This window comes from Epinephelus moara, chromosome 14 (genome assembly GCF_006386435.1).
Source record: "Epinephelus moara isolate mb chromosome 14, YSFRI_EMoa_1.0, whole genome shotgun sequence".
Taxonomy (NCBI): Eukaryota; Metazoa; Chordata; class Actinopteri; order Perciformes; family Serranidae; genus Epinephelus; species Epinephelus moara.
In genome coordinates, this window is record NC_065519.1 from 26615622 (window position 1) to 26635807 (window position 20186).

General features: G+C 39.9%; 2 protein-coding genes across 3 annotated transcripts; one reads left to right on the forward strand and one right to left on the reverse strand.

Moving 5' to 3' along the window:
• Nucleotides 1-2456: 2456 nt before the first annotated feature.
• Nucleotides 2457-5451, forward strand: mtres1 (mitochondrial transcription rescue factor 1). 2 transcript variants are annotated; one of them, XM_050061295.1, is made up of 4 exons: nt 2457-2543; nt 4205-4661; nt 4818-4890; nt 5000-5451. In XM_050061295.1, exons 1-4 carry the CDS (start codon nt 2525-2527, stop codon nt 5180-5182), a joined length of 732 nt encoding a protein of 243 aa, XP_049917252.1. In that variant the 5' UTR covers nt 2457-2524; the 3' UTR covers nt 5183-5451. The 2 variants fall into 2 exon arrangements, with proteins under 2 accessions (XP_049917252.1, XP_049917251.1); XM_050061294.1 differs by lacking the exon at nt 2457-2543 and adding an exon at nt 2561-2790.
• Nucleotides 5452-6171: 720 nt separating this feature from the next.
• Nucleotides 6172-20011, reverse strand: bend3 (BEN domain containing 3). The gene is made up of 5 exons (XM_050061292.1): nt 19985-20011; nt 11469-11651; nt 9919-9973; nt 9133-9311; nt 6172-8995 (listed from the first exon to the last, which is right to left on the reverse strand). The coding sequence occupies exons 1-5, from the start codon at nt 19994-19996 to the stop codon at nt 6764-6766; spliced, it is 2661 nt and encodes an 886-aa protein (XP_049917249.1). The 5' UTR covers nt 19997-20011; the 3' UTR covers nt 6172-6763.
• Nucleotides 20012-20186: the final 175 nt, after the last annotated feature.

Below are 20186 nucleotides of genomic sequence, written 5' to 3' on the forward strand. Positions count from 1 at the left end.
GATTTGTCTTGACTGACCCAGAAACAGGAAATTTTTGGGAGCTCTGATGCTGTCGAGTCAAATGAGCCCTCACCTTAACAAACTAAAACACGTTTTGAAAAATCAGTCACCCGTGATAAAATAAGAGAGTACATTTTTGGGCTTTTTTTCTACCTACTGCCACGACAAAAACCTGCCGGCAACTGTGGTTCAAACACATACACATGTCATCACAATAATCTTGTCAGAAAAGACAAGGACGGGCTTACATTGACTCTACACTACATTTCAACAGTTGGATTTCACATCATTATCATCTGTCGAACGACAAACCACAGTGTGGATTAAACTGCAAAAAGATCATAAGGTCATTAAACCCATGCTCAAATTTGCATGATTTTCTTCTGCTAAGACAATTTGTTAGTAACCATAAAACATGAATGTAAACCACCAGCACACGTACATGATATACTGTAGTATAACCCCATTATGTGTCTATTGTAAAGGAATAATGCTCCATTTTGTATCTGTAAAATGGTGATTTCACTGTCCATTGTACATTGAATGTGCTTAGATAAAAAGCACAGCACACACAACATGTCGACATGTTTCCTGAAGAGATTTTGGATGTTGAAATCTGATCTATCTGAAGGATCCCTGACTCTTTTGAGGAGATTTTGCAGACAGTATATGCAAGGATGTCAATGCACTTATGTTTACATATGGACATCATACAAACTTTATAATACTGACTTTTTTATGACATCTAACAGGAACACATTGTATACGTCTTAGCAAATAACATATTGTTCTTACATTGTTTTCAATAATGTGGTGACACAGTATTATGCACTTGAAGTGACACTAGACATTATGAATTGTAGTGAAGCTGAATGTTGATGTAAATTCCTATGAAATAATAAAGTATTCAAGCTGATATATCGATAAATGCTCAGACATTAAACGACACACGACCACTTAAGGCTTCTTGTAAAACTGTTAAAGATATTCTTGTTGTTATTATAATCAAATGGGCTGTATAAATAAGTTGATTACCTTTTAAAATATGTATTCAATTTTATCTTATGCTGGAAAAATAAAAGTTGCAATAAATGTTTGGGGCAAACCCGTGTATATTTAAAAAAATGTTGCTGCCTTGGATTCTCAAACACTTTTCACGGACATTTTGACATCACAGGAAAAACTCAGGTGTATGTATTCATTGTGCATGCTGGCTCACTGTCGCGCTGTCGTGGCCTACTGGGACACCTGAATACAACAGAGCCATTGTTAATGTTATCAGTAACACCTCTGCTTTTCCTACTATGACCTATGACAAGTCAAAATCTATGGTGGGTGAAAGGCCTATAAAACTGACTGTGTTTAAATTCTGTACATAAATAGTATAAGGCAAAGCATGTTTATGCTTCCTGTTATAATTAGAGCTTATTTAGGCCTACATCTTATGTACCTTTACACTTCAAACTTTATATTCATTTAGATTTTGTTCTCTGGTTGAACTACTTTTAAATCCTTTAGAAAATGGCTAATACATAATAAATGACAGTGGCACACACTAAAAAGTTGATGTCATGCAACAATAAGTAAGATTAGCCATTTACCTTGAAGATGGCGAACATTAAAATAAATTCTAGTCCAAGGATCCTCAAACTGCCTTGCCAGGGGGCCTATTTGGGGCCAAAATGAGAGGAAGCCAGGGGCCAGTCGCAGCAGCTGTACACAGGTCAGGTGAACGTGGGGGTGTTTTTAGGATTTGAGGACATTTGGGCTTGGCTCAGACCTCTGTTGGAGGATCTGGGGGATCCTCCCCTGGCCTTTGTTTGATGAACAAACTCTATTTTTCTTCTTCTTTTTTTTTTACACACTCTGGCACCTTATTTACAATCAAAGTAAAACCAAAAATGATTAATGTAAATTAAATTGCTTAAATTTTTAATGTGCACCTGGGGGGGGGGGGGGGTACCTGACATCTTATCGGAAGCCAGAAGTTGACCATCACTCTAGTTTTGGTTATATTGGTTATATTATTACCTTATAGTATTACCTTGTATGAAAATAAATACGTTTGATAGTGATACAGCTACAGTGTGTGGCATTCATTTACTACTTTGACTTTGATGTATTTCGTTATTTTTGGCTAAGATATTATTGTAGATCATGTCAGCATCATGAAGTTGGAAATTGTCACGCTACAATTAATAATAATAGTTATAATAATAACAACAACAACAACAACAACAACAACAATAATAATAATAATAATAATAAGAAGAAGCAGAAGAAGAAGAAGAAGAAGAAGAAGAAGAAGAAGAACAAGAACAAGAACAAGAACAATAATATAGAATATCCCAGTGAATTTTGTCTGTTTTGGATAACAACTTGTAAAATCCCACCGTGGTTTGGTCCCTGAACAGCTCGTCCAGGTCATGTCATTCACCTCCAGTCCGGTAGGTGACAGCACATTTACATCAGCTGGTAAATAAGTAACCCAGTCAGAGGTGCCAACGAAGTAGTGTAACTGGCTATGAAAGGTTATTCCATAGGTGAGTGGACTATGAATATTTATTGCGTGTTAGCAACTTCATATTTAGCATTTAGCAACAAAGTCAAAGAAGCGACACTGTTTAGTGGCTCGTTAGCTCGTGGCGTGTTGCAAGTGGACTGAAATAACGGGTCCACGAGCCTCCTGAAGAAAAGTGAAGCTAGCTAGCTGTGTGTGCCTCAGCTCGCTTTAAACTACAGCCTGAAAAATGACAAGCCTAGTCAAGCAGAGGCATCATTTGAATAAAGGTACACAAAGAGCAGGTAACACTGTAAAAGACAGAATACAATATTCCTCAAATGGGACAGCGCTACCTTTCTAAAATGTTAGATGTTTGCTAGTGTCAAGTAAGGCATCAAAACATCATTTCCGGAAGATAAACTATTTAACATTAGCAGTTTAACAAAAGTCCCCCCCCCCCCCAATCCATTATTTTACTAAATAATTAGTGCAACAGTCATGAAGGAAAATCTATTATTACATGACACAAACCGGGGCTAGAAATAAAATTAGGCTTTTATTTTGAAAGTAACATTAAATTTTGAATTTGCTGGATAGTGTTGCAGACTTTATAATTCAGACAGTCTTAACTTGAGCTTTACAAAGGTGTTTGAACATGAAATCAAGCATGAAAATACTTCACATTTTCCCTTTTAAAATAACACAATTATTAGTATAAATAGTTAAATTATACTTTAAAATAGGACATGATGGGAAAGCAGTTGACAAATTATTTCAATGGTTGATTTACAGCAAAGACTCCTGAGTATTCTTGAAAGAAAACTTCACACCCTTAAATTACCAGCTGTATATCACTAACTCACCCTGTGTTATGTTGAACTCATGATGAAGACATTTTTTTGTTTTTGCATGCCACCTGTGTACCAAGAATCCAAAAAAAAGCAAACATCATTGATGAATTGAAGTCAATGGAAACACGTTAAACGTATAGTGAAACTATGTATCAAAACATCAGACTGATAGTAAAAGAGCAGATACACCACACGCAAGAGGATTAAAAGACTAAATTAAAAGAAGAAGCAATTTGTCTTGTGTGTGGTGTATCTGCTTTTTTACTATCAGTCTGATGTTTCCTGCCATCACCTGCCCCACGTTAAAAGGACAGGCAATGCTGTGCACAGGCCACGTGCTTTTGAATGATATCAAAACATCTGTGTGCAAACTCTTGCACAACTCATGCAGTATAATCCAAGTCTCGTTTATCCAGCTGTATGATCAGTACTTCTCACACTTTAAGTAAACTACTGATGGCAAGGTAGTGCAATGTGTTTGGGAACTACTCAGCATACAGCTGGACAAATGCCACTTGGATTATACTGCACGAGTTGTACAAGAGTTTTTAAATCAGATGTTTCAATATAGTTTTACTGCTGTTGAACACAGTGCAAGGAAAATGTCTTCCTCACATATTCAACGTAACACAGGCTGAGTAATTCATATACAAATGGTCATTTGGGGGATGAAGTATTCCTTTAAGTCTTGACTCTTGAAGTGGAGTGCATATTTTTTGAGTTTTAATGAATTCAGTCTGTTAATGAATATCATTGATACCTCAATCATTTTGACATACTGACTTTTATAGTTAAATTTGTCACAAGCTTGATTTATTTCATACTTCCTAACCATCCATTTTTTTCCCAGTGACTGGGTGGAGTGCCAACATGCAGAGTTTGGTGGTGCAGGCACTTGCCATGAGGCAGCTAGGACGGTTGAACCCCCGCCACCTGCTGGCTGCAGGATATGGACTGAGGCAGACCGAGTGGTGTCCCAGGACCATCCACACACGCCAGCTGTGGGGCTGCTCTGCTTTCCCCGCGCTTGGCTGTCACAGGCCGGCTCTTCGTGGCAGAGATGCTGTCAGGGGTTGGTCCGTCCAACATCTGAGGTTTAAAGGCAACAAGAAGAAAGGTGCTGCTAGGAAAGCACAGGAGGACGAGGAGGAGGAGGATGAGGATATGAAAGACCCTGAGGACAGTGATTATGAAGATGAGGTGCATGAGGACCCAAATCTACCAAAGGACTATAAAGACATGGAGAAACATGTGCAGTCCTTTCGCTATGATGTCATCATGAAAGCTGGCCTGGACATGGCACGGAAGTAAGTCACTGTCTGTTGGCTGCTCTCAGCTCTTTAAAGCCTTTTTTTCTTTATAGCATAACTGCATAACTTAATAATTTGTAATCAGTAGGGCCTTTAAACCCCTTTCCTTTTTTGAACATGAGTAGAGAGTAACTATTTTTTGTCTTCTAACAGTAAAATTGAGGATGCCTTCTATAGCAACAAGCTCAGGCTAAATGGACTGAGACTCATCAAGAAAAGTAAAACGGTAAGTGATGTTTGACTACATGTTGCATATTCCTACCCAATGTTCTCAGTCTTTCCACTTGTGCCTTTTTCTCTCATTTCTCATTAGTCGTATTTTGTTCTTTATTTAGGTGAAGGTCGGGGACACCTTGGACCTGGTAGTGTTGGAGAACCATGAAACAAACACTGTTACTCTGATGAGAGTCATCCTCCGAAAGGTTTTGGGTGAATCCAGTAACGCAGAAAAACACAAAGTTGCCATAAGGCGTTGGAAATGTATAGAGCTCCCCAAAGATGAGGCCTTTAAGTCATGAACATTGTATAGCACAGTGCTGACTGTCATACCATTAGCCAGTGAAGGCGACAACACTTGCAGAAATGATGGCCATCAAATGAGTGGCATTTGAGTGGTCGGCCACAAGTTGGATCTAGAATGGATTACTAAGATATAATGTAAAGGGTAACAGTTCTCAGTGGTTGTAGACATTTAAGAGTTGGTTGGGAGGGAGATTTTGATTGTACATCTTCCTCCAGTATTCTGTGAGACTCCTCAATAAAGGTGCACTTTGACATTTTGAGATCATCATGTCTGAATGAGTCGGCTGATTAAGAGCGCGACATTTTCTTGGAAGTTCTTGAGGTTTCATCAGAATCATCAATTTTGTAGTATTTTTAGCTTTTGCTAATATCTTTTCTATCAGCATAATTTTTATTGAGGCAAAAATAATTGGTAAGAAGTTGTAAAAGCAATATTGTGTACAGGTTTCACGAAAGGGCCACCTCTAAATCCTCTGGTACCCCTTTTCCACCAAATTAGCCCTGGTTCTTGAACTGCCTCCATTCAGGGCTCTTGAAACCTTGGTGCTATCGAGTGAATCAGCCCGTGTTTCCACCCAACATTGTAATCAATGGAGGGCATTGCACAATGCACATCAGAAGTAAACCAAAGTAGCAAGATGGTGTATTGAATTGATTACCTGTAAGCTTTTGTTTTGTATTACAGATACTATATTTATTAATTTAAGAAAATAATGCATGGACCAACTATCAATGAGACCATAGCACGCTCTTTTGCCTCCTCCAGCCTCTCTTTTCAATTTGTAGTTTGCACTTCAGGTTAAGAAAAACCTGCTGCTTTTTGGTTCCAGCTGAGAACCAACTTTTCCAAATCAATTAAATTTTTAGTTGCACTACTCAGAACGGTTCAAAATTAGGTGCATTAACCAGAACAAACCTGTTCCATGTTGGTGGAAAAGGGTTATGGGTGTAAGACTGAAGTCGGTGTCCAATAAGCTCAGATGAGATCCATCAACAGGAACAGTTTAGTGCCATTATGTAAAACATACCAATCATACGTCGTATTTATAATTGTGATTTTATTAGAAATAGGTTATCATGAGCCATTGTCATGTTAAATTGTCTTTATAATATAAACTTCTATAAGAAGGCTTAACATAAGCACATTGTTATTAAAACAGTGGTGGCACAATGCTACATCAGTAACTGCAACGGAAATATATCACATCATTGTGATTCATTTCTATCCATAGAGCAAATTTGTGATCTATGCTATGAGCTACTATCATCGTTATTGTTTTTAAGGCTACAACATTTATCAACGAAGTATGTTAGATAAGCTATGACAGTTTTGGCTTATAAATAGAAGCAGTTTTAACTCTTTATCCATCGATAATAAGACTACATAAACTACAACATCTACTGCTGTAGTCAAAAGGTAAAATATGACTAAGAATAGTACTGAAGAAACTCATTACAGCTTGGCTTCATCCTACATAGGACAGATTGGAAAAGTTCAACGATGCGATTTCAGCTTATATACTGTGCAATTATTTTGTATTTCAACAGAGGTGTTGCGTAACTAAAAAGTACTGTAACTAGGACACAGTGCTTGACCTCTTGGCCTTCTTAAGAATGTCACACTTCTTGCGATTGGGGCGCCGGCAGCGTTCGTCGATGCTTGGCACACATTCATAGTGCCACACCTCCTCCATCTTATCCACAGGATACACTGCCTCCACGTAGTGACGGATCAATCTGAGGCGGACAGGGTCAAGCTGCTTCTTGTTGCAGGCCCCTGAATGGTTGTACTGCAGCCGCAGGTTCTCCTGGGTGAAGAGCTCAGGGAAGAGGCGCACCAACAGGCGGGCAGCAAAGTTCCCAACAGACAGACTCTGCTGCACAATTTCCCGTACCTCAGTGTCTGAGAGCAGGTAGATAGAAGGTACAGGGAATTCCGGCTTGGATACAGTCAGTTCATCAAGGGGAATTTTACAAAAGTCTTTGCTACTTTTCTCAGGAGGTAAAGAGGGAATATCTGGATCCTCCCTAATGCTATCTGGATTGAACTGGTTCAGCTGGCAAAGAAAGTCCTGCTCTGACTCTTGGCCGTACACTTTGCGCTGCTGCAGGTAGGATCTTCTCTGCTCCGTGTCACGTCTCCTGCACCTCTCATCAAGCTTGCCCACAAATTCCAACATCCACACTCTGTCGTTCTTGGCCCGAGAGTAGACCAACTGCACATAGTGACGGATCAGATTTACACGAACGGGGTCGAGCTGTTTTTTACCAAGAGAACCACTGCAGTTGTACTGCTTCCTTGTGTTCTCATGAGTGAAGAGCTCAGGGAACATAAGCACCAGCAGCCGAGAAGCAAAGTTCCCAATGGACAAGCTACATTCATAGTTGCTCTTCAGCTGCTCCCTGGTTAAGAGGTACTCCTGGGCAACACTAAAGTCAGGAAGAGGAATCTCTAGATTGTCAAAATCCACAGGCGGAAGCAAAGACTTTTTGGATTTGCGACTGGGCCTTTCATAATCCCCCGCCTCTGGAACCTTAATAATAGAAACTTCTTCAGGAAGGCTGGCCAGGTCATAGCCCTCATCATTGATATTATCAGGTTCACTGCCATTGCCGTTACTGTGAGGACCCTCAAGCGCATCCTCCATGTGCTGAATACACACCTGAAGCCAGCTGTCCTCAGGCACATCAGGAAAATTAGCCTCCATGTACTTTCGTATTATTTCCATCTTGTCAGAGTCCAGAATTAGTTGCCCCACACTACTGTAACTACTTGAGCCTTCTGGCATTTTACCCTCTTCAAAGACCTCAGGGAAGAGACGGTGCATAAGAAAAATAACAAAGTCCTCAGGTGAGGAGAACTCATCCAGCTCCTCTGTAGCTTGTGTATTGAGAGCAACGTCTGACACAGCCAGGCTGCTCTGCTGGTTATCTAAAGAGATGTGCTCCTCCTGGCCCTGCTCATTAATAAAATGATAGGTTTGAGGATGCTCAGCCTTTATCCCTGCACCTGGGATTGTCTGCTTCCTGAGCAGCCGAGCACTCTCCATGTCCCTCTGCGCCCAGAAGCGATTAAACAAGTCATTAATCTGAAGGAGGCATTCTTCCTGCCAGACGCTGTTGTTCTTGACCGAAGGGTAGCATACCTCAACATAGTTACGGATCAGCTGCAGATGCAGAGACTCCAGCGTTCTCTTGCTCGCCATGCATTCGTGAGAGCACTCCTTGGCTTTGAACAGCTCCGGGAAGAGATGCACCAGCAGCCGACACCCAAGCTCCCCAGCGCTGGATGTCTGCTCCATCAGCTGATTCAATTCATCACTTGTTAGCAGATATTCAGGAGGAGGCTGGAACTCTGTCACCATCTCAGCTGGTTTGATCTGCTTCTTTATTCGCATGACTTCTAGGGTTAACAAGTCCACTTTGCTATGCAGTTGTGTCATGCTCGAATTGAGGGTATTAAGAATGAGAAACATTTTCTCAATCAGTGGATAAAGGCTAGAATCTGTTGACGAAGTTTGCCCTAAAGCGTCTAAGGTGGGTAGGTTCTCCAATGGGCCATTTTCCTCTGAACTTTGGAGCTTGGATGAGAGGATGCTGCTGTAGTTGAGCTGATTCCCGGCACCATGACTGGCCTGCTGCTCCAGACTTGGCGTGTTCCTCTTCTCTGAGATCCTGTGGGAGATGCTGAAGAGAGGCTTTCTGTAGGAGACTCTGGGTTTCTGCTGGACGAAATTCCTTCTCTCTCCGGTTGTGGTGAGACAAAGAGGCTCAAGTCTGCTGCTCTCATCCATCAAGTGCCGCCTCATCTAGAAAGAGTAAATGACATTCAAAACACATACATACTGTCAGAGACACCTTGATGTATACAACAAGTAGGATATTCAATCTGGCTATGTTGTATACTAATGTTTTTAGTTAGATAAAGGGCCTAAGGTGAGCTAACCTCGCCTGAGACTCTGGCTCTCTTGCTGCTGGTGGACTGGACTGTGTAAGGGCCCATCCCTGCAGATGACCGTTTACCAGCCTCGGTGGCCCCAGGGGATTCTCCTCTGAGTCCTTCAGGTGGCTCGCAAATAACAAACTCCTCTGATTCCTCCTTAACGTCCTGGACATGCTTGTGCTCTGCAATGACATTCACATTTTCGTATAATTTAAAAAAGATATATCACTTGAGATTAGCAGCAATTCATATTTTCTGACATTTTTGTTTCTTTTCCACCTCAATGCTGATCTGCCTCTTTTAAAGAAGCCACATATATCATTTGAAAATCCTGGCGTCTGAATGTGTGTTTATGGCTTTTAAGCTTCATGACAAATGGTGACTGTTGGTAGAGACAGCACTAGCTATGCTATATAACACTTTTTTAAAGGTCCAGTGTGTAGGATTAAGTGGCTTCTTTGGGTAAGGTTACAAAACGGAAACTTCTATGTGCCAAGCATGTAGGAAAATTACGTTGGTTGACAAGAAAAAACAAAAATGTGAATTGCCCTATCTAGAGTCAGAGTTGGATTTGTCCATTCTTTGCTATTGCAAAAACAACATGACAGATTGTTTATGAAGACTTTTATTTTCAAGTGATTCTAAACTAAGAAAGCACTGTCATGACTATTATATACCATTTTTGCAAAAAGATGGCCCTAAATCCTAAACACTGGACCCTTTAAATTAAATATCGGTAGTGCAACTTTCAACTGTTGCAGGTGCACAGAAAGAGGCTGCAGAAGTTACCTTTCTCAAGCATCGCTTCATCTGAAACTTCTCCATGCTCATAGGAATTCATAGCCTGGAAAGATAAATCACAAACATATGAACTTGATGAAAAACTGTCTCTCAATACATCATTAACAGCTGAAGCAGTTGGTCAATTAAGGAGTAGTCCTTTGATAGAAAATTAAGTGACAACAATTGATGATCGATTCACTACTTAAGTATTTTTTTTTTACATAAAAATCCACCAGGTCCAGCTTCTCAAATGTGAATATTTTCTGGCTTTCTTCATCTTCTATCACTGTCAGCTGATTAACTTTGGGATTTGGACTGCTGGTTTTAGAAAACAAGACATTTGAAGGCATCACAATGGGATCAAGAACCTCTGTCTTCAACAGGGGGTCGTTAGAGTTACTGCAAGTTATCGTTGGATAGTTTTGTTTTTTTATTATTATTAAAATATGTGTGAAAATAGACAATAACTCGAATCCAAAATATTTTGTCTTCTGCAACAACTTATATTTGTGAAAGTGGAGTTTCCTTCCTCACCTACCTGAAAAGCAAATACAGGTGAAGACTGCAGCCTGAGACTAATATGGCCTTCGGCCTGACAACCTCCATCCGTCCAAATTAATATGCAATGCAATTTTATTTGATTATTATGTATGAAGTAGGGGGTCCCTGCTCTGTCTTTCTTTCAGCTAAGGGGTCCTTGGCCTGGGAAACATTAAAGACCCCTGTTCTAGGCTCTAATAATGGGTGTTTTCCCACTATTTGCTGACTTTTTTTTTTTTGGACAAATCAACCATTTGACCATTGAGACAATAATTGGTGCACGATTTAATATTGAATATATAAAAACAATGGTTAGTTGCAGCCCTTAACCCAACTAAATTCCACCAAGCAATACGCTGAAATCATAACTTGGATCACAAATGTCTTTTAAAATGCTTAATGTATACAAACAAATAAAACATACATACTGTATTCAAAGTTTAAATTTGTGCATACGGTTGTAAATTGCAAACTATTAATTTTAGTTGACATATAAACATGTAGTAGCTGGTATGTTATCGTTATGACATACAGCATGTGACCAGCTACAGCCAAACACATTAACTCGCGTGCTGCTTGCGTACTGCCCATCAGGTTACACTGATAACATCTGTTGTGATGCCAACTCGTTTTCTTTTACAAAGATAAACTCTGTACAGTATTGTCCTAGGCTCTAGTGTGCATGCCACCGTACAGTGAGTTGCCTCCTTGCTCTCCTCCAGCCTTTATTAACCAGCTACTTCCTCATTCTTCCGCCCATGAACCCTTGAACCAAAACACAAGACAAATCAGCTGAGCCACTGTAACTCTTCACAAAGCCCCGTCACTAACTTGTCATTTCAGCAGTAACACGGCTCATTAACAATATTACCGCACGGCGTTGCTTCAGTTGTGCAACATTTTGTTTGTGAATTTTAATGACGCGGCAATGTTTGCGTGGACCGAGTCTGCCCCCCTCCTGCTCTGACTCTTGTTAAATTAACGATAAACGCGCGTGCCCGGCCGATTGAGCTCACCTTTAAGAGTCCATGCAATCCTTTGGGGCTGTTAACGACGTGTGGGACATGTCTGCGGACTATCACGCGGCTAGATTTGCAGGTAATTGTTGTTCTTGTTGTTGATATTTTTTTCTCGCTCGGCTCCTGTGCTGTCTCGCGTGACGTGACGGGGCGCGCGCCTGCTGTGTCACTTCCGCACAGCTGTGGGGAGAGGGGTGGAAAAACAAACCAAGAATGTTATAGTTATACAGTTATAATACCGCATGAATTAAACAACATGGCATTTAAATCTACGTTATTATACCCAAACAATAAATAAAATGTATTTAATTACAGTTGTCATCATGTTGAGCCTCACGTGAGTGGCTGGACTGTGGCAGCTAGGCTCATTCACCTACAGTGTTGGGACTTATTAGCTTAGCCGCAGTTACATTTTTTTTTCATCCCAGTGCTCTCTTTATAGCCTGGAAATGTAAATACCTAGCCCATTAATTGTGTACTCAGCATATAAAATCAGTGGAGAACAGTTACTTTGCATTTACTATAGTAGCTACCGAAGTATTTATGGTAGGCTATTTTACACCTCCACAACACTAACTCCACCAAGGTAATAGTGAAATTTTTAGCTCCCTAACTTTATCTGACAGCTACAGTTACTAGGTACTTTGGAGATTACGATGTGAAATACAGAGGTCTAATAAGCATATAATATATAATGCATTTCTATGCATTAAGTTAAAACACCCACATCATATAAAATAGCTAGAATCAGCTCCTCCTGGTCCAACTACCCCACAAAAATGTAGTTTGCATGTTAATGCACTATTAAAAACTATAATTGTATTGTATTTTATATTTGCTATACATTTGCTTTTTCTGCTTTCTTATTTAAGTCCTTGTATATTGCACCCTTTGCATATGCACTCCTCTAACTTTGCATTTCAACTGCTGCACAGCAATCATCTTATATATATCTATAATATAAAAAGGCATTTTACCTAAATAATGTGTACTTTTCTGTTTATACTTGATGTAAATTTTAGTGATAATACCTGAGTGCTTCAAGTGCAAGATTTTACCTTATAAAAGTGTTTTTACAGAGTTGTATTTCTACTTCTATCTGATTATTCTTTCACAGTTGTATAAGACATAGGAATATATTGGACATCTTCTTATATTCTACTGATGGCTCAGGAGGTTTGTTGGCATTGTTAAATGTCACATGAGTAACATAATATTGAATTTTTCTGTATGCTGTGGTGTCTCTATATTAATCATGTAGTAACTGTTTTTTAAAATACAATATATTGAAAATTACCATGCTATAGGTCATCATAAGTGTTGCTATCATGGTGTATTTATTTTCCTGAGTGGTAATTATTTTTACATTGTGGTGATTACGCAAGTGATACCTGGGGAAAAATATGCATTAACAGGAGAATAAGCTCTTTAAGTTACTCAAGACTCATCATCAATAGTCATCATACATCAGCATATTAGACGTGCAAAACATGAGCATTGAAAAAACAAAAACATCTAGAAATATTAAGTTTTTAAAAAATATTTTTTGCAAAATTTTAGATTTATTTTTCTCTATGTATATATCTTAATGTATATATGCATTTGAAGTCCCATAAGTAGCTGCCTTAGTTTTATCCATCTCTAGTCATTAAAGTTGTTTAGGAGGCTAAAGCAAAAACAGAAGTAGGTGGGAGTGATGCCTCTTGTTGCAGACATCATCTCTGTTCACCCTGAGCTACAGAGTCCACATTGTGTGGGCAACATCGCCCTCAAGTGGAAAGACTGCATCAATGTTGTCTGATCCTTTCACAATCTGTCAGCCTTGAGCTTCTGAACTGTATGTAAACAGAGGAGATCAACAGTTCAAATGGCACAGACTCTGAATACACATCGCATAAGAACTTGTCAGCAATTCACAAACCACACACTTCCATGCTAATGAATGCTTTCTCTCACTGTGTCTAACTATTTTTTTTTTGCCTTAAACATTGTATATTGTGGTGTTGGTTACACATTTGATGTTGATTGTCTCCTCCAAATACACCTGGGGCAAGATTTCTACAGATATCCCTGTCACTCTTTGTGCAACTATTTATATAAACTGAGGCAATGATCTGTAAATGATGTACCAAAGACAAACATTATATCATCCCATGCTGTTACTGCAGGTTGTGACATGATTTGAGAGCTATATGTGGTAAAACCTTACCCTCCTTTATGCAAGAAAGCGCTTTAGTAGAAAACTGCAGTTTAAAATTCAACTATCATTGTTTTATATCAGTGCCTTTTGTGTTTAGTTCAGTGTTCATGTTGGAAATACCTGTCATTTTTTAAAATTCAACAAGCAGTTTGTTGTATTTCAGCAGCCAACAACTGTCTATTTATCTCAGAAAATATAATTTGTGTGATAGTCAGCAGAGCCATTGCATATTTTCCCCATATCATACAGTCCTGGAAGACACAACCAACAGAACTATGCTTGTGTGTGTGCATCATAGACCATACTGTGCACAAAAAGCTCTGATGTTAGGGATATTGACCGTTCATCCACTCTGGCAACAGATATCCTTAAATTACAGCTGACAGTCTGTACATCAGTAATCACAGTATCACATGACATGAAGTTCAAACATTATGGAGTCAGAACTCTAAAATAAAATGCATCGCTGTGAAACGTATTAACTTGGCAGCTGAAAGCAACTCAGTGAAATGATGAATAAGAGAAGAAAATCATATGGAGTTATACCATACTGTTTTAATCAGGAGGAAAATTTAATTTGCTAGAGCTGGTTACTTGAGCTGGTGATCTGGTTTCCTCTGGTGAACAGAGACTTCACTCTGAGAGACATGAGCAGTGCTATAATTCTATCTTAATCATTGGCCATTTCATGCACTCACTGGCACCCAATGTTCTGTCCCCAGCCACAAATATGTCAATACAGAGATGATATAACAAGACAACGTGTGGCTGGTGTGGTTCTCATTATTCGACTAATGAGCTGTCTCCATGGCAGTCTGATCTGTCAGCCAATGAAGCGAGCAGGCCCTGTGCAGGGGGAAGCACGGCCCAGGGTCAGCCAGGCGACGGCTTGCGACGAGGGGCCGGCGTGCGGCACTTAACACCGGGAAGAGCTCGTTAAAGTGTCATTTTTGGCCAATATGCTCGTCTGTGTCGAGGAGGCCAATCAGCCATACTGTTCCCATCGCAGGAGAATGACTTTCATCCATCACCGTCAGCTATATGATGATATTAGCAGGTGTTTACTGAGAGGCCATTCAGAAGAAGACAAATGGACGTTCTAATATCACTTCACAGTCAGATTCACTCAGTCATTTTACTTACTGCCTTATTCCTAATAGGGTCACAGGGGCTGCGGGGAATCTATCCCAGCATGCACTCTGAAGGTAGCCAGGGAAACACCACAGCCAAGGTATCAGTCCATCACAGGGTTTAAACACTGACAGTCATACACGTACTATATGAGACCCTGACCTTTATGTCTCTGTGGTAATGTGATGTCCATACAAATGTGTGGAGACCAAAGCAGCAATGCAAAGACTATCAGAGCACCACAAACTGTAAAACCCACAAAGAAATGTGATTACATGGAAACATTTTAGGAATGTGATTCCATTTTACATTTAAACACTCATCTAAATTGTTTTTCTTTTCAAATCAACCTTTTTTTGGCAACATAGTCAACATTATTCCCAATTCATGCCATTTCTCCCACTGTGGAGAGACTATCACCACACCAAACTACATTTAAAAGAGTTTTTTTTCTACATTTTTCCCCTCGCTGTTCTTATCAGCAGTGGTACATACTTGCTAGAACATGCCTTTGAGACATTTTCACAACTGGTTCGGAGCTGCTCTTCGATTTGGCAAACACCCACTATATCCAGCAGTAAGAGTGCAGTGATGTGCAGGGTGAAGCGCTATTCAAAAGAAGTAAATAAAACACAGCAGTGCTCAGATTATCAGGCAAACACTCGTCTGTATCTACAGCCAGCAGTGTCATCCAGTGTGAACCCCACTGAGGATTCCTCACTGACCAAATACAGACTTTAAAATCTACACATCTAATTTTAAGCATTATAATACTTATTTCTATACCAACTTTAATAAGCATGGTTAATAGTTAGAATAATGTATTTAATCATCTATTCTAAATACACTCATAAATCAGTAATAATAGATAAATAAATAAATTTGAGTTGGCTACTTTTTTGTGTTTCTTTTTCTGTCAATTCCAGTGGACGAAGAATCTTAACACAGAAAGCACAAAGTAAAAATGAGAATAAATGGTCTCAGTCAGACCTCTTTCAACAAAAAAACATGAGTTTATTTATTTTTCATGAATTATTAACTCATATCAATGAATAAAGTGAAGCTGATTGTATCGTTAGAAAATCAACTCAGAACAGTAGGCTATTTCCTTATTCATTTTCCAGTGACGCTCAGATGCACCATCTATTCCAATGGATGGATTGTTTCAAAAAAAAAATTATAAATCTTTCAGATGATTTTTTTTTTGACATTTAAAAAACATCTCATGTTTAGTTTAAAAACAGATAAAACACAAATTATGTCCTTTAACAATATAAGTTATAGACTAAAACATGCATTGCGTTTCCTCCATGCCTCACTGTGGGCCATGCTTGTTAAAAAGGGGCGTGGCTCTACTGCAGTCCCCTTTAGATGATGTAGAACACTGTGATTGGCTTGTAGACATCCCATCAAAGAAGTTTGTGCATTTGGGTGGAGTCAGGTGACACTAATCATAGATCTAGACCTTCTTGAAAAATTATGACCATTGGAATGGACGGAGGATCTGAACGGGATGATTTATGATGCTTTATTAGTCACTTAGAATTCATGAATAAGAACAAGTGCTGCCAGGTTGTGAAAAGTCTCTTTGGCAGGCCTTTTCTTTTCTATTTGGTAATAATGCAAGGATAAATGCTGATAATCTTGGTCAGTGCCATTTCTTCCCCATGTTACAGGTTTATTTTGGGGAGTTTTTCCTTAGCTGCTGTGAGGGTCCAAGGACAGAGGGATGTTGAATGCTGTCCTCCAAGGCAAATTGTGATATGTGATATTGGGCTTTTTAAATAAAACTGAAATGAACTGAATTGGATTTATACATGTTTTTTCTAATAATCCATCAAATTTAAAGTGTAAAGGAGTTTTTTTTATTTCTTTTTTAACAACTTCTCAGCACAAAAGGTTTCTAATAAATGATCTATAAAACATTTTAAAATGATTAAGTGAATATGACTAAGGCCTTCATACAAGGTCTTTCATGAACCATCTGAAAACATGTTTTATTAAAACGTGGTACCATTTTGAGAGTATATGAAGAAATTCTGACAATTTTTTTTAAATTGCTATTTTCTGGTGTGTGTGGAGTCTTTTTCCTCTCTTGGAAAGTCTCTGTCCTTGAGCTGAGACACCTGACTGGGCGCATGCTGTTGGATGTTATGCGGGGGAACACTGTTTCAACCAATATTTTTTGGCTTTCTTGCCTTTATTTGATAGGACAGTTGCAGATGGAACAGAAATTGGGGAAAGGGAGGGGACGACATGCAGCAAAGGGCCATGGGTTGGAATCAAGCCCAGACCACTGTGGCAAGGACACAGCCTTTTGTTCATGGGGTGCACACTCTGTCAAGTGGCACTCCAAGAAATTCGTATTTTAAAGGCTAAATTTTGAATGGCAAGAGTTGTCAGTGCTTTTCAGCCAACCAGATGTAAAACGTTATTGATCTGTTTTTCAGTGGAGAACTGTAGCATCCCCTGATAGTACTAATGCTGTTACACAGCCTCTTTTACCCTGACAAGAAGTATAAACTCTCAAATACTGGAATTTTTCACATCAAAATGGTCAAACTTACAGAATATCACCACAACTGTTTTAAATGTTTGGTACTGGTTGAATCAAACTCATAATTTTCTTTGCAAGTTCTTAGAACACTGTATCTTTCTGTAAAACTCATAAGCCGACAGCCCCTCTGTCCCCAGCATCCACAGCTGTGTTTGCAAATGTGTGTGTGTACGTATGTATGTGTGAGTGTGTAATGGAATCTGTGCTGACCGACTCTCTCCACTGGACCCTGCTGTAATTACACCACTCATCGTCTGGGGCCGGGCACACTAGGGCCGCTGTTACCCACTTCATGTTTTGCATGTAAACTTATAGTCTTGCCAGCTCTTGCTTTCATGATACCCAAGACTCTCAAACTGGGAACTGTAAGCAAACACAGAGTCGGGTTTCTGCTGTGCAGGACATAAAGCTGACAAACCTCCCTCCTTCCTCGGTCTGCTCTTCATTTGGATTACGCAGGAGATATCACAAAGATTAATGCTGGCAGTAGCAGTGTAGTCAGGGAGGGAAAAAAGGCAACAATTTCTGTTCTACATTAAACATTTAGCTTGAGGAACTGTGTTTTCCTCTTGAAGTAGAAAACAAAAAAACTCATCCCATCAAATCCTCTTCTGCAGTGCCTGCTTGATTTCTACTGGGGGCGTCTATGCAACAGTTTCATTGCTTAGCTCAGACCTCATCTCTTGAAAAAGTTCTGTTTAGTAACTATATTTGTCATTCTGGCAGTGCCCCAGCCTCCTTCCTTGTTTGGTCCTTTTAACTTTCCATGTAACTTTCCTCATGTCTCCTCACGGCGAGGATAAATATTTCATGAAGAGCCGGAGGCTTTCCCTGGCACATGCTGTACCTCGCTGTACCCAGGAAGCCTGAGCAGCGGAAACCAAAACAGTAGAGGAAGTGGACAGACAACCCAGCAACAGACAGGAGCTTGTTTTTGAAATAGTTCACTCCACATCATCTTTTGCCCTTGGAGCCATCATTCCGTCCCCCAATCCAACCCTCCATTTCTTCAGCATCCATTTTTCATCCTAAATCCATTTCTCAGCCACTAAAATGTTACTAATTGAGGTACCTGATTAGATAATTATGACTGCTATGTAAACAAGAGAATGAAAAATAGCTATACTCTCAGTGAACAGCAGCAGACAATCTTTGAATGCTGTTTTTTTTTTAGTTAATATTTTCCAGCCCAGTTGCCAGTGTAAATATTGGCATTGTACATTTCTGCAAACGACAGCTATGTTTAATTTCGTACATTTCATATGTTGCAGATGTGTTGAAACTTTACGTTTCTTTAAGTTTCAGTTTTTGAATTTTATGTCAGGACAGCACTGTGGTTAAGTTCAAGCACAAAACCCACTTGGTTAGGGCTAGGAAAACATAATGTTTTGGCTTTAAATACCCAGTTTGGTCCCCACAATCATGGCTGGAAATGTCCCGAACTGTCAGTAAAACATAGCCGCTTTTGTCTAGAACTGTGTTCTGCTGCTGTCTGCTGCTTGGAAGACATCTCGCCAAGGTGTCACACCATCCACCATCCCCTCCTCTTGATAAGAAACTCTGCTCATATACATGTAATCTTAACTACATCATACATATGAAATGTACAATGAATGAATCATTGTTTTACAAACAGGACAGGACTAAAACTTTAACTGCAAAGTTGTGCTGGAGTAGGGGACACATTGAATAAGCAAGATTACTGAGAGGCTCACCAGAATTTGTAGGATTCATCCTCTGGGGATTATGAATATTTCTTACAAATTTTGCGGCAATCCATCTAATATTTTTAAGCTTTTACGTTTGGATCAAAATAGTGGTCCAACCAACAAATCAACACCACCATCCCCAGAACCACATCACTTGTAAAGCTCAAAACCATAACTGGTGTGTGTATAATCATTTAGGATGGTCAAGATAAGTTTCTTGTCATTTGGAGTAAAGTTCAAACTGAAAGGCATCTTTCTTTTTCCATGTCAAATATTTACCTATTTCTTGCATATGGGCAGCTCTAGCTCATGATCCTTGCTTGCACCAACCTTCCTCATGTAAACACAAAGTGTTAATGACACATTTTGAAGTGGTGGACACATCCACATACTGCTGTTCCCTAGAACTAAACAGAATCCTCTTTGTTAGCCATGTACCTTCAGTCCTCTCTGCTTTTCTCGTCCTGACTCCTGTGCTCTGTCCTTCAGGTGTGGTCTGGATGTGACAGACAGCTGCCAGTGGTGGCCTGGTTTCACACCTTGGCTGTCCCCCCCTCTGCAGACAGCAGCCTGGGAAACCACAGGCCACCAGGCTGGCGCCAGCCTGTACGGCTTAGAGCAGGGCAGCCGGCCCAATCAATACCTCTGCATTTCCTGTCCATTTGCTCAGGTCTCTTCATTAATAATTACTGCTTGGCGAAGCTTCAATGCGCTCGCTGGCTGGGCCAAGGGGAGAGGCTGCGTGACCTTTCCCCGCCCCTGGGTTGACTTGGATCACATACACAGGCATGGGGACAAACATAATAAGGCAACGTAGATGACATTACTCCTGATTCATGCTGTTTCCCCCTCTGTGGAGAGAGTATCATGCTAAACTCCATTTTTTGCAGCTGTGCTTATCAGCAGAGGTACATACCTGGTAGAACATGACTTTAAGACATTTTTACAACTGGATTGGAGCTGCTCTTCAATTTGGCAAACACCCACTACATCCAGCAGCTATGATTTCAGCATCATCTGAAGTGTGCAGTAATGAGCAGGGTGAACCTGGGTGATTCAAAAAAAAAAAAAAAAAGGAATTTTGTTAGGACAAGTGCGCCTTGGTGCATCATTTGCCG

Coding starts and splice junctions, on each gene's coding strand:
- mtres1 (XM_050061294.1), top strand. CDS start 2,751: ATGACAAGCCTAGTCAAGCAGAGGCATCATTTGAATAAAG. Junction 2,791..4,204: donor GAGGCATCATTTGAATAAAG/GTACACAAAGAG, acceptor TTTTTTTCCCAG/TGACTGGGTGGAGTGCCAAC. Junction 4,662..4,817: donor GGCCTGGACATGGCACGGAA/GTAAGTCACTGT, acceptor GTCTTCTAACAG/TAAAATTGAGGATGCCTTCT.
- bend3 (XM_050061292.1), bottom strand. Junction 9,974..11,468: donor GATTGCATGGACTCTTAAAG/GTGAGCTCAATC, acceptor TTATCTTTCCAG/GCTATGAATTCCTATGAGCA. Junction 9,312..9,918: donor TGAAGCGATGCTTGAGAAAG/GTAACTTCTGCA, acceptor ATGTCATTGCAG/AGCACAAGCATGTCCAGGAC.